The sequence below is a fragment of the Oncorhynchus clarkii genome, unplaced genomic scaffold, assembly GCF_045791955.1.
Source record: "Oncorhynchus clarkii lewisi isolate Uvic-CL-2024 unplaced genomic scaffold, UVic_Ocla_1.0 unplaced_contig_520_pilon_pilon, whole genome shotgun sequence".
NCBI lineage: Eukaryota > Metazoa > Chordata > Actinopteri > Salmoniformes > Salmonidae > Oncorhynchus > Oncorhynchus clarkii.
This window is the reverse complement of record NW_027260836.1, coordinates 13306-28824: the sequence shown is the minus strand read 5'-3', so window position 1 is coordinate 28824 and position 15519 is coordinate 13306. Positions and strand designations below refer to the sequence as shown.

The following is a 15519-nucleotide window of genomic DNA, read 5'->3' as shown; positions in this document are numbered from 1 at the left end:
TCCATTGGCAGTCAGATCAATGAGCAGGAAGTAGTCACTATTTTTAGCCCTGTGTAGGTATAAGAGCTGTTTGAAGATGTCTCTTTTAGAATGTCTTCTCCAGACATCGAGCACAGTGACACTGCTGGGGGCTCTGCTGTTTCTGCTGGCCCTTTACCGCCTCTCCTCTGGTTCCAACTCTGAGAAACAGGGGAAGCAGCCTCCAGGACCCAGGCCTCTGCCCCTGTTAGGTAACATGCTCCAGCTGGATCTCAAGAGGCCCTATCGCAGCCTCTGTGAGGTGAGAGGAAGTCCTGAGATTAAACTATGTTGTGGTTGTTGATATGATCTGTGACATTGTTTTATCTGGCTAAATATTTTCAAAATATTTGTATTAGCAGGTTTAAAACTTCCAGTTAGTTTCAATAGGCATGTATTGTCAAAGCAATATGTTGAGTACATGGTGTTTCAACCAGTTAGCAATAGTTTTTGTCAACACAGGAGCCCTCTAAAATGTTTTTATTTTGATGTGGCCCTACTTTCCACACTCGCTCTGAGTTCATGAATGTTTTCAGAGAATGTTCCTCCATTAATGTTCCATTTCAGTTTTTTTAAATGCCAAGTGTTGTCAAATAATACAGGTGAAATGATGACCACTGTGTATTCACTCACATAATAGAGGCATTTGGCTTGAAAATCGTATCTGTCATGAATGCTAAAAGGGATTGTTTTGTATGTTTTTACCCCATCTTAATAGTTTTCTTGTCACAGACCAAACAACTCACCAAAATAGCTCACACATACTTCAATCCAACTTCTATTGCAACGATATCACTCCTGAAGATATGTGTCAACATAGAATTATACTTTATTTGTTACAGAACTGCTTCCAACAACCTTTAGCTCAGGTTTTTGTATTTACATTTCATGCATTGTTTACTTCACAGGGCGTTTCGTAGAACCTGCATTGTTTTAAGTCACACACTGATCTCCACAGTCTGTTTCGTTAATATATTTTGAATAACTTCTAGATGCTTTGAGAGCTTAGTTAAAGGGACAATCTGCAGTTCAAACAATAAAGCTTACACCCCACTACTGTTTTAGGTTAACAGGTGAGGAATGGGGCTGGAGAAATATAACCCCTCTGAAATTATAGACAAACCTATGGATGCAATGACTGACCATCCATACTAATACATTGTAGTTTTAATCATGTTTAGAGGCTACATGTATTTATTTTTATGTTTAACAATCTCATACTTTGGGTTCTGATGGGGTATGACAGTTGAGCTAAGCTTATAAGGTATTTCTAGTTATATTCTTTAAGAATCTATAGCTATAATTAGTAATTTAAACTTTAAAAAATGGCTGTACCAATGGCAGATTGACCCTTTTAAACTGGTTTACTCTTTAGAACTCTGTGTTTGTTTGTTTGTAAACAATGTGATTCTAAACAAACACTGTATAGCTTCATTTGATGGTTAAGGGTTAGATTGAATCCGATCGCATTTGTCCACTATGCACGTTTTTAGAAACAACGTTCCCGCATACTCAGATCACGTTCACGGTAAAAGCTGCATATGTCGGCTCAATTGGATATTACCTTTACATTCTGCATTGTCCAAATCAGCAATCGGATTGAATCCTGGCCTAAAAAGATCCTTTCACGGATGGTCAGTCCTTGCATCCATAGCGCCATCTGTGAATTTGAGTGGTTGCATTTCTCCAGGCCCATTCCTCAGCTGTTAAGTTAAGTGATGGGATGGATGTTTTGATGTTTGAATTATAGACTGCAGCTTTAAGATTGGTGTAAAACTCAGGAAAACATTGACAGACAGCTCGTGGAAACACCCTTGTGGTCATTGCCTGGTAAGGTAAACAATGGGCCACATGTCATTATGAGCCTAAATAGTACACTCCCAGTCAGTGTTACAGGGAACCCAAACCGGCTGCGGTGTGCTCCGTCGTGCATAAATGTATTTTGTCCCCCCACACCAAACGCCATCATGACACGCATGTTAAAATATCAAAACAAACTCTGAACCAATTATATTCATTTGGGGACAGGTCGAAATCATTAAACATTTTTAAGGCAATTTAGCTAGTTCGCTTGCACTTGCTAGCCAATTTGTCCTATTTAGCTAGCTTGCTGTTGCTAGCTAATTTGTCCTGGGATATAAACATTGAGTTGTTATTTTACCTGAAATGCACAAGGTTCTACTCCTACAATTATTCCACATATAAAACGGTCAACCGAATCGATTCTAGTCATCTCTCTTCCTTTCAGGCTTTTTCACCTCTTGAATATATTGCGATTGGCAACTTTCATAAATTAGGTGCATTACCGCCACTGACCTTGTTCGTCTCACAGTCACCTACGTGGGTATAACCAATGAGGAGATGGCACTTGGGTACCCGCGTGGGTATAACCAATGAGGAAATGGCACCTGCTTCTATAAACCAATGAGGAGATGGGAGAGGTCGCGATCTGCATCAGAAATATAACTAATTTCTATTTTAGCCCTTGGCAACGCAGGCACTCGTTGGTGCAATAACATAGATTTCTACATTTATTTTGCAATGTCTTTTTATTCATTTATTTAACTAGGCAAGTCAGTTAAGAACAAATTTTTATTTTCAATGACGGCCTAGGAACAGTGGGTTAACTACCTGTTCAGGGGCAGAACGACAGACCTTGTCAGCTCGGGGGTTTGAACTTGCAACCTTCCGGTTACTACTCCAACGCTCTAACCACTAGGCTACCCTGCTTCCCCTTTTCAACATTGCCTCTCCCTAGTGTTCTCACTACTTAGAAAAATGTAATACTGTAGGGCGTCCTGAATGCCCCTATTCATGACGGTGCTAGCAGCCACGTGAGTGAGTGCTAGCTAGCTTCCGACCAGAACGTTAGGCTAGCCAAGACGCAAACAAACTATACAGCTACAAGTAGTGAATGGAGTTACAAACGGACTGTGCTTGCTAAACAAGTTAAATGTCTTACCTGTGATTACATTGCTTCCACATTTATAGAGCTCTAACTATGTGTAGCCTACTTGGACACCGGCTCCCCACAATTTCCCACTCTCCCATGACGAATAGCCTGAAGCCACAGGCTCTTCTTGCTGGCTCTATTTCCCTACGTGGGAGCATTGCGAACCGTAGGTCGTGATTTTTGACCTGGTTACATGTACATTGAACACACAGCAGGTTTTCAGCATGGTTTGTTGTTTATATATAACACAAATATATTCGACAAAGTTGTCTCTTTTACACTGGGGGTCAATGGAAAATAATGTTTGATTTTCCCCAATTTGTGGATGTGGTCGAGGGGAATTCCATATTACGTGAATATCGACTCGGAGTATGCCTCAACCCATTTTCTCTTCAATGCTCTCATGGTCAATAGAGCTGATCATGGACTGTTGGCTCTCAGACAAACCGTAGCATTTCTATTGTTTTTTTAAAACTAATTACAAAATACAGTTCACTGATACAATTCTTCTTTAGTAAAGAGTCCCCTTAGAAGCTTAGACATAAGGGAACGTACACGAAAGCACCATACATAAGTGTACTGAACAATTTTTGGTGTCTCTATATTAACATTATAAATGATATGTTCAGAATTGTATTAATTGATCAGACATTCAGTTGATAACTTACAATAGGCCCGTATAGCTGAAATATTGATCAACATGAACAATCATGATAAAAAATGGTGACATTTGACATAAATAGATTCTTAGAGCCATAATCCTAATATACTGAAGGCATCCGGCCTCACTACATTGTGCAGAATCACACTGATTCGTACAATGTATAACACTCATCTTCCATCTGAATGCTTGAAATAAAACTATACAAAGTAACAATGTGATATCATATCATGGAAAAGTGAATTACTTATGCTTTAGGAAATGCCACAAACTACAGAGCTTGATGGTGAGGGGAGCGGGAGAGGAGGGGGAACCATGTACCCCGCTTCAGTCAACCACTTGGCCACAGTCACCCCCAAGATATACGCGGGAAACAAATCCAGCTTTGACCTCCTACTTGTCAGGCCTCTCATACTGGGCAGACAGGGGTCCTGGGATGGACAGCTCACACAGCTTCCCCACATACGACGCTGGATCAAGTGTGACCTCGTTGAAGAGGAGATCCAGGAGCCTGTCTACGTAGCTTGAAATGTTTTTTGTTGTTGTTGTGACCAACTTGTTTAATTTGTTTTCTTCAGAGGGTTACAGGTATAAAACCAAAATGAATGCATATAAAGATAACCACGACCCATTTCCCCCTTAGTCCCCGACCCCCCCCTTCACTGTGGGCCAGAAAGCAAAGAAAGTAACAAAAGTTTAAATATGGTACTATACACAGGGACTTTCACTGGGGATGGGGGGGAAGCTTTGCCTTCACACAGCCTGTCAGCACGCTCTGTTGTGTTTGTGCAGTCCTAAATCCAGTCAGATGAACACTCTAAACAGCCTACGACAACTGAGGCATCCGCATGGTCCTAAAGGACGTTGGCACGTTTTTAAAAATCACATTTCAATGATAAAACTGGGGGGGACAAAAATGCAATTTCATAATGTGGGGGGACGTATCTGAAATTGCATTTTTGTTCCCCCCAGTTTTATCATTGGAATGTGATCAAATTGGGGCAACTGTGTGCTTTAGGGCCATGCGGACGCCTCATAGTTGTCGGGAAGGCTGTTTGGAGTGTTCATCTGACTGGATTTAGGACCTTGTGGAGACCACAGAGTGGGCTAACAGGCTGTGTGAAGGCAAAACTTCTGAAAGGCTGGCTGGACCAGCACTGGAGAGTTGAGCACAATTCAATCAGTGTGTATGTGTTCCGCTCTTTCATCGAGTTGTAAAAGGAAGCAGAACAGAAAATGGCTACTTTAGTTGACTGATATAGCTGACAAGGTAACTGCTTTTAAACTTAACAGAAAAAAATGAACTAATGTTTATTCGCAGTGCTGGGCTAGTATTGTAACTGACATGTAACGTTGTCTAATGTTTCATCCCCACTCGTTTGAGGTGAATGAATAAGCTATGCTAGTGAGTAGCTACCACAGCCAGGTCAGCTCTAGCCTCTAGTTATCTGGCAGTTGCGAGATGAGGTGGCTATTATTACTATCTAACCGCAGTATTGCTTGTAGCCATTGTTTTGTCCCATTTATGAAGTAAATTAACTTGGCAAGTGAGAGAGAGAGAGAGCTGGCCAAAAGTTGGCTTACTTTAGCTATTATTTTTTTTTGCCTCAATCAAACTAGACCTGAATCAAACAATTGGCCAAACAATTGAAGATTGCACTGAAAACATGTCAGAATATCAATGTGAGTTGTATTAGTCAGTATGGCAATGTAACGGTATTGATCTGTCAGTTTCCCTAGCTAGTTCCCTACTTTTCACACTGACTCAGTCATAAATAGCTCTAAAGTTACAGGATTCACTGTCATGGTGCACAGTAGAGGTCTGCGCAGGACCGATGTCTAAATCCTGCTCCCGCTCTTCCACCCGCTACCGCAAGAACTGGTCCCAAACCTAACCGAAGTCCCAAACCTAACCGAAGCAGCTCACTAGCTAGCCATGGTCCCAGCAATTTTGCGTCCTATAGGCAATATCAAATGCGCAAAAATAACTTAAGACATGGGCTAAATTAGCCGAGATTCTCACATGGCCCTTTCTATTACTGGGCAATATCAGGAAATATGCTAGATGTAGTTTAAAGAGAGCAGAGTTGGAGAAACTTGCACTTTCTCTTGAGCTATTTTTATAGCCTACCTTTTAGGAGTGAGAAGATTTTCAGACTGAGAAATATGGATGATCAATATTTAGCCCTATTTCTAGGCAATGTAGTAAACTATAGCCTAATCATAGGCCTATTTAGGAAATATATTAAATTGGAAAGATAACTACCCTGTGCTTCTCCGACCACGTATACATAGGTTATAGTCTACTCTGTTTAGTTGAGATCTCGAAAGGTACTGCTACTGAACTGGAAGCAGCAAGAATGATGACAGCGACACTTGACGTTTTAGCATAGTCCTATAGGTTAGCCAACCTTTTAGGAGCACAATTTGCAGGCATAGCCAAATAAATGGCTATTCAATACTGAAGACCGATTGAATGTTTCCCCAATTGATAAAGCAACTTCGCTCGAATGTGCACTGCAAACTCGATCGTATTGTCTTCATTATTTGATAAACAACGTTAAATTAACACTATGACATCCGGCATGCTGATAAGTAGCTTGCTAGCTAAAAACCACAACGCAACGGGGGAGGGGGGGGGGGACCAGTAACTTTATCAGCTTTTCCAATGTACCAGCTACAGTACTTTTTCTTACTTGGGTCAAACTGCTATGAACTGGTTACATTCAAATATCATCGAATTTGATAAAAAACATGATTGTCACTGTCCGGATCCTTTAATAAACCATGCATTTAGTCTTATTTTATGTTCTACAGCTGTCCAAGAAATATGGGTCTGTTTTCACGGTTCATTTTGGACCCACAAAAGTGGTCATCCTGGCAGGATACAAGACGGTCAAGCAGGCGCTGGTCAACCATGCAGAGGAGTTTGGGGACAGGGGCATGCTTCCTGTGTTGTATGATTTCACCAATGGACATGGTAATGTAGTATGTGAAACTTGTAATCCCGGTTAACTGTTGCATTCAACAATATTCTGTCAAGCAAGCATATTTGGAACTATAAATATGTGACAAATATATGATTTTCTCCTGACATGATTAGTTCCTGACACCTGCACAATGTTACTTTTAAATAGGTATTCTGTTTGGCAATGGAGACTCATGGAAAGAGATGAGGCGCTTTGCCCTGACAAACCTTAGAGACTTTGGGATGGGCAAGAAAGGGAGTGAGGAGAAAATCTCAGAGGAAATTCATTACCTGATTGAAGTGTTGGAAAAACATGAGGGTAAGAATTCGTAGGTCTGATTTTGAAAACCAAAAAAAGGATTACATTTAAAAAATCCTTAGATTTTTTAATTGAATTTCTGATCTTGATCTTTTTAATAGGTAAAGCCTTTGACACAACCCAGCCATTGAGTTATGCTGTCGCCAACGTAATCTCCAACATTGTGTACGGCAGCAGGTTTGAATACTCTGACTCCAAGTTCCGAGCCACAGTGGATCGAGCCAATGAGAACCTACGAATTGCAGGCTGGGTTTCAGTTCAAGTACTGTACTATGTGCTCATGATGTTTACTTTGCCATTATTCTCAGAGTGAAAAACAAACTGGTCACACTTGACTAAACCAGGAAAATGTAATAGTTATTCTAATTTGTACTGGGCTACTGGAATAATAGAGTAATTCATGCTTAACTTTTTTTTTACGGGGAGATAGTTGTACAATATGTTCCCCTGGCTGGGCCCTTGGCTGAAAAGCAGGAAGCTTTTGTTGAAGAATATTGAGAACAACAAGAAGGAGATGAAGGAGCTGGTGCGGGGGCTGAAGGAGACTCTCAACCCTCAGATGTGTAGAGGCTTTGTGGACTCGTTCCTCGTCCGAAAGCAAACCCTGGAGGTATGAAATCTCACTACAGTTAAAAACATCTCAATTAAAAACAAGATAACTCATGTAAAATATATAGGTTCAGAACGTTTGTGAAACAGCACAGTTAGAAATATATGGCAAATATAAATCAAGCTGAATGGTCTTCAGAGATAGATGGGTGGGGTTGAGGGTAGCTGAAGGATGGGAATAAATACAAACAAAAGATAACTATTGTATAATACATTGTGTCTGTAAAATGAAAGTGTGTATAAGCTGGAAGTAGAAGCCTAAGTCTTGTTGTCCATTAGTTTACTGCAATTAGGAGTGGGGTGGAAGGGTTAATGAAAAATAATAAAGGTAAATATATTTATACTCTCTCTCAATTCAATTTCAATTCAAGGGCTTTATTGGCATGGGAAACATATGTTAACTTTGCCAAAGCAAGTGAGGTAGATAAAACAAAAGTGAAAGAACAATAAAAATGTACAGTAAACATTACTCACAAAAGTTCCAAAAGAATAGAGACATTTCAAATGTCATTATGTGCAAGTAGTTAAAATACAAAAAGGGAAAATAAATAAACATAAACACGGGTTGTATTTACTATGGTGTTTGTTCTTCACTGGTTGCCCTTTTCTTGTGGCAACAGGTCACAAATATTGCTGCTGTGATGGCACACTGTGGTATTTTGGGGGGCCAAATAAAACCATCCGCAGGACAAATTAGGGCACAGACTGCACGGGCTGCCAGATGGGGAAACCTTACATAGACTGACCAGGTAAATCCAGCTGAAAGCGATGATCCCTAATTGATGTCACTTGTTAAATCCACTTCAGTCAATGTAGATGAAGGGGAGGAGACATGTTGTAGATGAAGGGGAGGAGACATGTTGTAGATGAAGGGGAGGAGACATGTTGTAGATGAAGGGGAGGAGACATGTTGTAGATGAAGGGGAGGAGACATGTTGTAGATGAAGGGGAGGAGACATGTTGTAGATGAAGGGGAGGAGACATGTTGTAGATGAAGGGGAGGAGACATGTTGTAGATGAAGGGGAGGAGACATGTTAAAGAAGGATTTTTAAGCTTTGAGACATGGCTTGTACATACATGCATACATACATACATACAGTTAATTAGTTAGTTAGTTGAAGTCAGAAGTTTGCATACACTTTATCCAAATACATTTAAACTCAGTTTTTCACAATTCCTGACATTTAAAAATTCCATGTCTTAGGTCAGTTAGGATCACCACTTTATTTTAAGAATGTGTAATGTCAGAATAATAGTAGAGAATTATTTATTTCGGCTTTTATTTATTGCATCACATTCCCAGTGGGCCAGAAGTTTACATACACTCAATTAGTATTTGGTAGCATTGCCTTTAAATTGTTCAACTTGGGTCAAACATTTTGGGTAGCCTACTAAGAGCTTCCCACAATAAGTTGGGTGAATTTTGGCCCATTCCTCCTGACCGAGCAGGTGTAACTGAGTCAGGTTGTAGGCCTCCTTGCTGGGACATGCTTTTTCAGTTCTGCCCACAACTGTTCTATAGGAATGAGGTCAGGGCTTTGTGATGGCCACTGCAATTCATTGACTTTGTTGTCCTTAAGCCATTTTGCCACAACTTTGGAAGTATGCTTGGGGTCATAGTCCATTTGGAAGACCCATTTGCGACCAAGTTTTAACTTCCTGACTGATGTCTTGAGATGTTGCTTCCATATATCCACATCATTTCCTTTCCTCATGCAGCCATCTATTTTGTGAAGTGCACCAGTCCCTCCTGCAGCAATGCACCCCCACAACATGATGCTGCCACCCCTGTGCTTCACGGTTGGGATGGTGTTCTCTGGCTTGCAAGCCTCCCCCTTTTCCTCCAAACATAACGATGGTCATTATGGAAACACTGTTCTATTTTTGTTTCCTCAGACCAGAGGACGTTTTTCCAAAAAGTGCGATCTTTGTCCCCATGTGCAGTTGCAAACCGTAGTCTGGCTTTTTCAATGGCAGTTTCTGACCAGTGGCTTCTTCCTTGCTGAGCGGCCTTTCAGGTTAGGTCGATATAGGACTTGTTTTACTGTGGATATAGATACTTTTCTACCTGTTTCCTCCAGCATATTCACAAGGTCCTTTGCTGTTGTTCTGGGATTGATTTGCACGTTTCGCACCAAACTATGTTAATCTCGAGGAGACAGAATGTGTCTTCTTGAGCGGTATGATGGTTGCGTGGTCCCATGGTGTTTATACATGCGTTCTATTGTTTGTACAGATGAACGTGATACCTTCAGGTGTTTGAAAATTGCTCCCTAGGATGAACCAGACTTGTGGAGGTCTACAATTTTTTTTTGAGGTCTTGGCTGATTTTTCTTTTGATTTTCCCATGATGTCAAGCAAAGGTAGGCCTTGAAACACATCCACAGATACACCTCCAATTGACTTAAATAATGTCAATTAGCCCATCAAATCAAATGCCCTTCGTACATCAGCTGATATCTCAAAGTGCTGTACAGAAACCCAGCCTAAAACCCCAAACAGCAAGCAATGCAGGTGTAGAAGCATGTATCAATTCAGGTATCAGAAGCTTCTAACGCCATGACATAATTTTCTGGAATTTTCCAAGCTGTTTAAAGGCACAGTCAACTTAGTGTGTGTTAACTTCTGACCCACTGGAATTGTGATACAGTGAAATAATCTGTCTGTAAATAATTTTTGGGAAAATGTCTTGTCATGCACAAAGTAGATGTCCTAACTGACTTGCCAAAACTATCGTTTGTTAACAAGACATTTGTGGAGTGATTGAAAAACGAGTTTTTTTTTTTGTTGTTGAATTTTTACCCCTTTTTCTCCCCAATTTCGTGGTATCCAGAGACGAAGGTTGAAAGTCATGCGTCCTCCGATACACAACCCAACCAGCCGCACTGCTTCTTTACACAGCGCGCCTCCAACCCGGAAGCCAGCCGCACCAATGTGTCGGAGGATACACCGTGCACCTGGCAACCTTGGTTAGCGCGCACTGCGCCCGGCCCGCCACAGGAGTCGCTGGTGTGCGATGAGACAAGGACATCCCTACCGACCAAGCCCTCCCTAACCCGGACGACGCTAGGCCAATTGTGCATCGCCCCACGGACCTCCCGGTCGCGGCCGGTTACGACAGAGCATGGGCGCAAACCCAGGGACTCTGATGGCACAGCTGGCGCTGCAGTACAGCGCCCTTAACCACTGCGCCACCCGGGAGGCCACGAAAAACAAGTTTTAATGACTCCAACCTAAGTGTATGTAAACGACTTCATATATATTATACACACAGTGGGGCAAAAAAGTACTTAGTCAGCAACCAATTGTGCAAGTTCTCCCACTGTAATTTTCATCATAGGTACACTTCAACTATGACAGACAAAATGAGAAAGAAAATCCAGAAAATCACGTTGTTGGATTTTTAATTAATTTATTTGCAAATTATGGTGGAAAATAAGTATTTAGTCAATAACAAAAGTTTATCTCAATACTTTGTTATAAACCCTTTGTTGGCAATGACAGAGGTCAAACGTTTTCTGTAAGTCTTCACAAGGTTTTCACACACTGTTGCTGGTATTTTGAGTTCCACTGAGAAGTTCCACCTGTTGTCTATTCCATTTGCACAACAGCATGTGAAATTTATTGTCAATCAGTGTTGCTTCCTAAGTGGACAGTTTGATTTCACAGAAGTGTGATTGACTTGGAGTTACATTGTGTTGTTTAAGTGTTCCCTTTTATTTTTTTGAGCAGTGTATAATATAACCCACACACAGTGCATTGGGAAAGTATTCAGACCCCTTGACCTTTCCCACATGTTGTTACGTTCCAGCCTTATTCTAACATGGAATACATGCATATTTTTCTTGATCAATCTACACACAATAACCCATAATGACAAAGTGAAAACAGGTTTTAATGTCTCACAGTTGACGGTGCATGTCAGAGAAAAAACCAAGCCATGAGGTCAAAGGAGTTGTCCGTAGAACTTTGAGACAGGATTGTCGATGCACAGATCTGGGGAAGGGTACCAAAAAATTATCGAAGCATTGAAGGTCCCAAAGACAACGGTGGCCTCAATCATTCTTAAATGGAAGAATTTTGGAACTACCAAGACTTACTAGAGCTGGCTGCCCAGACAAACTGAGCAATCAGGGGAGAAGGGCCTTGGTCAGGAAGGTGACCAATGGTCATTCGGACAAAGCTCCAGAGTTTCTCTGTGGAGTTGGGAGAATTTTCCAGGACACCCATCTCTGCAGCACTCCACCAATCAGGCCTTTATGGTAGAGCGGCCAGATGGAAGCCACTCCTCAGTAATGCATTTGTAAAAATGTATAAACCTGTTTTTGCTTTGTCATTATGGGGTACTGTATATGCATTGCATATTTACTGAATGCACTGTATATTTACAACAGCAGTATTGGGATTGGGAATTATGCTGACAATTACATTGATGGAAGCTGCAATCTCTCTGCAATATTAAAGCTGATCTACCCCCCCCCCCCCCCCCCCACATAAATTTTTTTGAATTAATAACTTTCATGTAGGGATTTAGTGTGCATTGAGAAATATGTAACTGGCCCATGTCATAGAGAAAATATAGGAGCGATTGTGCTGAAATAGCATTGGGCCCATGCTGTAGCGGTATACTGTACACTCAGTGTACAAAACATTAGGAACATCTCCCCCCTTTTGACCTCAGAACAGCCTCAATTCGTTGGGGTATGGAATCTACAAGGTGTCAAAAGCATTCCACAGGGATACTAGCCCATGTTGACTCCAATGCTTCCCACAGTTGTTTTAAGTTGGCTGGATGTCCTTTGGGTGGTGGAACATTCTTGATACACATGGGGAAAATGTTGAGCGTGAAAAAACGTTGCAGTTCTTGACACTCAAACAGGTGCTCCTGGCACTTAAATCTTTTGTCTTGCTCATTCACCTTCTGAATGGCACACATACACAATCCTTGACTCCATTGTCTCAAGTCTTAAAAATCCTTCTTTAACCTTTCTCCTCCCCTTCATCTACACTGATTGAAGTGGATTTAACAAGTGATATCAATAAGGGATCTTATTTCGCCTGGATTGACCTGGTCAGTTTATGTAAGGTTTCCCCAACTGGCAGTCCGAATTTGGCCCGCGGGTGGTTTTAATTGGTCCCCTAGGTTTTCTGGAATTAACTTTTTTTTTTTTCATTTTATTATTATTATTTTTTACACTTAAGGGAATTTTTATCAATGATGACTAATTATGTATACGTTTCAATCAGGACTGAATAATCCGAATACTATTGTGTTACTGTATATGTATGAGTTTTCATTCTTGATCCCAGTACTGAAAATAATGTGTGTGTGTGTGTGAACATGGGCAAAAATTAGAACAATGACTGTCTGTTCCTTGGTACAAATGAATTATCTATCTCCAGACTGTCTAGAATGCTTATCTACACTGACTGACCTTGGCTCTAGGCGAGGAGGGAAGGCTTGAGAGCTATAGGGCCTTTCTACCAGTGTCAAGAAGAGACGGAACATTTAGAAAACGCTGACGTCATTTTCAGTTTATAACCTGTGGTAAAATGTGTATTTACTCAGTACTCTCTTGATTAAAGGCTGTTACTTGACTTTTAAGACCGGGGCTCTGTCCATTCCTATAAAATAAGGGTCTTACAAATCGTTATGAATTGACTGAGTGTTTAATTTAATTGGGTATTAAAACAGAGGAATTCAATTCCTTCAACATACACAAACTGTAAAACACCAGGAAATCAGCTCTAACTGATTCATTTTGGAAATCTGCTCCCAAGTATTCCCACACATAATAGAGACATCTACAACTCTGAGCAAGGTTTGAGAAATGATTGTTTTATTCAAATATTATCTCTTGTGGTCAATTTGCGGTCTACAAATGTATATGTAATTATATTCCAGCCATCCGCTCAGGGGAATATAAATAAATAAATATAATCCTGTGGGTGAATCTAGTTGATGATCCCTGGTCTATGCCATGGAAACAAATATTTTCTCCCCTTTTTTAAAATGCTTTTTCTGTGTTTTTCTGTATGTATAAGGAATCTGGCAACAAGAACTCTCACTACCATGACAACAACCTGATATCCTCTGTGAGAAACATGTTTTCTAATGGTACTAACACCACAGGGACAACTCTACGCTGGGCTTTGATGCTAATGGCCAAGTACCCTCTTATACAGGGTAAGTATCAATGTGCACACAGACACACGCCGTTGTACAGACATTGCTACAAGTGATTGTAGTAACGCAAGACAATCAAGGTTTTACATGCTGTGAACATTTCCCACTTGAACCACAGGCCAGTTTAGTTTGTTTCAATTGCTTGAACACTGAATGAAGCTGTAGTCCACATGAATGAAACAACCGGTTATATATATATATATATGTATGTATGTATGTATGTATGTATGTATGTATGTAATATGACAAATTATACTGTTTTGATATAGATATAGTTAAGTTAGTGACAGGTTTTGATCAGGTTAGTGCATTTTGCTAGGGTAATGTGGTGTTTTGGCAAACACTTTTTTTTATTCCATTATCCCTGTTTTGAGGGAAGTGTTCAAACAATCCAAAAACGAACAGTTTTGTTGGACATGATTTACACAATTTACTTATTGTGTAGCTGTTGACTACAAAAAGGTGTTATGCATTAAGTGAGAACATTGAACTGTGCAGAAAAGGTAACTGTTTTGGTACGTAGGTTAAGGTATCATTCCCAGCTTTATTCAGTTATCAGGCCATCTTGTAAAAATTATTAAATGTCCAGGCTAAAGTTTAAGATGACATTTTCTGAGGGTAGTAACTTTGGTCCTCCCTCCTATCTGTCTCAGACCGGGTCCTGGAGGAGATCAGCAGCGTCATAGGAAGTCGTCAGCCCTTAGCAGAGGACAGGAAGAACCTGCCCTACACTGATGCAGTGATCCATGAGACCCAGAGACTGGCCAACATTTTACCCATTGCCATCCCCCACACCACCAGCCGAGACATCACCTTCCAGGGATATTTCATCAAGAAGGGGACGCTTGTGTTTCCTCTACTGACGTCTGTCCTACAAGACGGAAGCGAATGGGAGAGCCCACACACCTTTAACCCCGCCCACTTTCTGGATGAGGAAGGTCGATTCACCAAGAGGGATGCCTTCATGCCCTTCTCTGCAGGTGAGTTCCACTGTTTCTGTATCCATACTGACTGGGTAAGTGAATCCTTCTATGGTACTCTAAAATTAAGAGTTTGGGGAATTGCTTTGACCCAGAGAGTTTATGGTATAAAATGTGTGTACAATTTGACATATTTATATGTGAACTATAGGAATCTGTAAACCTAATTGTTATGTTGTCTACCTCATTTTATCTTCTTCCAGGTCGTAGGGTGTGTCTGGGGGAGGGTCTGGCCAGGATGGCGCTCTTCCTCTTCTTCACCTCCCTCCTGCAGCGCTTTCATTTCTCTCCTCCTCCTGGAGTAACAGAGGATGATCTGGACCTCACACCATCCGTGGGGTTCACCCTCAATCCTTCACCTCACCAGCTCTGTGCTGTGAGCCGGGTCTGAGATGAGTCTGGGCCTAATGTATATTATACATGACTTAGAACAAATGCTCCACTTTAGACAAACATGCTGAAATGGGTTACCTCACCAGCTGTACTGTGAGCCAGGTCTGAGATGAGACCAGTCCCTCAATGGTTTTGATTTAATTTGATTGCTCTACAATCCAACAATGTAATTGATTGATACAAAGCACTGCTATTATGTATGTACAGAATGCAATTGTTTTTGCTTGCTGTCCTGCCTTGTCTGGGACTGGACAGCTGTTGCTAAGTAAAGTCAATCATTTTTCTAGATAATGTTATCAGCAGTTGATATCTATACCTACCCTTCTGGGCATGTTTTTATGTGACTAGCAAACATACTTAGCCAGATCTGCTAGCTAGAACAATGACTAACCATAAGCTAGCTAGCTCCAGCAGGAGTGGAAGTTCGGCT

General features: G+C 41.0%; 1 protein-coding gene across 1 annotated transcript; it reads left to right on the top strand.

The window, feature by feature from the left end:
- The first annotated feature begins 76 nt into the window (after positions 1-76).
- Positions 77-15235, top strand: LOC139401865 (cytochrome P450 2K1-like). The gene is made up of 8 exons (XM_071145856.1): positions 77-280; positions 6450-6612; positions 6770-6919; positions 7021-7181; positions 7350-7529; positions 13575-13716; positions 14370-14696; positions 14900-15235. Exons 1-8 carry the CDS (start codon positions 77-79, stop codon positions 15085-15087), a joined length of 1515 nt encoding a protein of 504 aa, XP_071001957.1. The 3' UTR covers positions 15088-15235.
- The last annotated feature ends 284 nt before the right edge of the window (positions 15236-15519 follow it).

Excerpts from the sequence above, each read along its gene's own strand:
- LOC139401865 (XM_071145856.1), top strand. The coding sequence starts at position 77 with ATGTCTCTTTTAGAATGTCTTCTCCAGACATCGAGCACAGTGACACTG. Across the intron at positions 7,182-7,349 it reads CAGGCTGGGTTTCAGTTCAA|TTGTACAATATGTTCCCCTG; the intron begins GTACTGTACTAT and ends ACGGGGAGATAG. Across the intron at positions 7,530-13,574 it reads TCCGAAAGCAAACCCTGGAG|GAATCTGGCAACAAGAACTC; the intron begins GTATGAAATCTC and ends TGTATGTATAAG.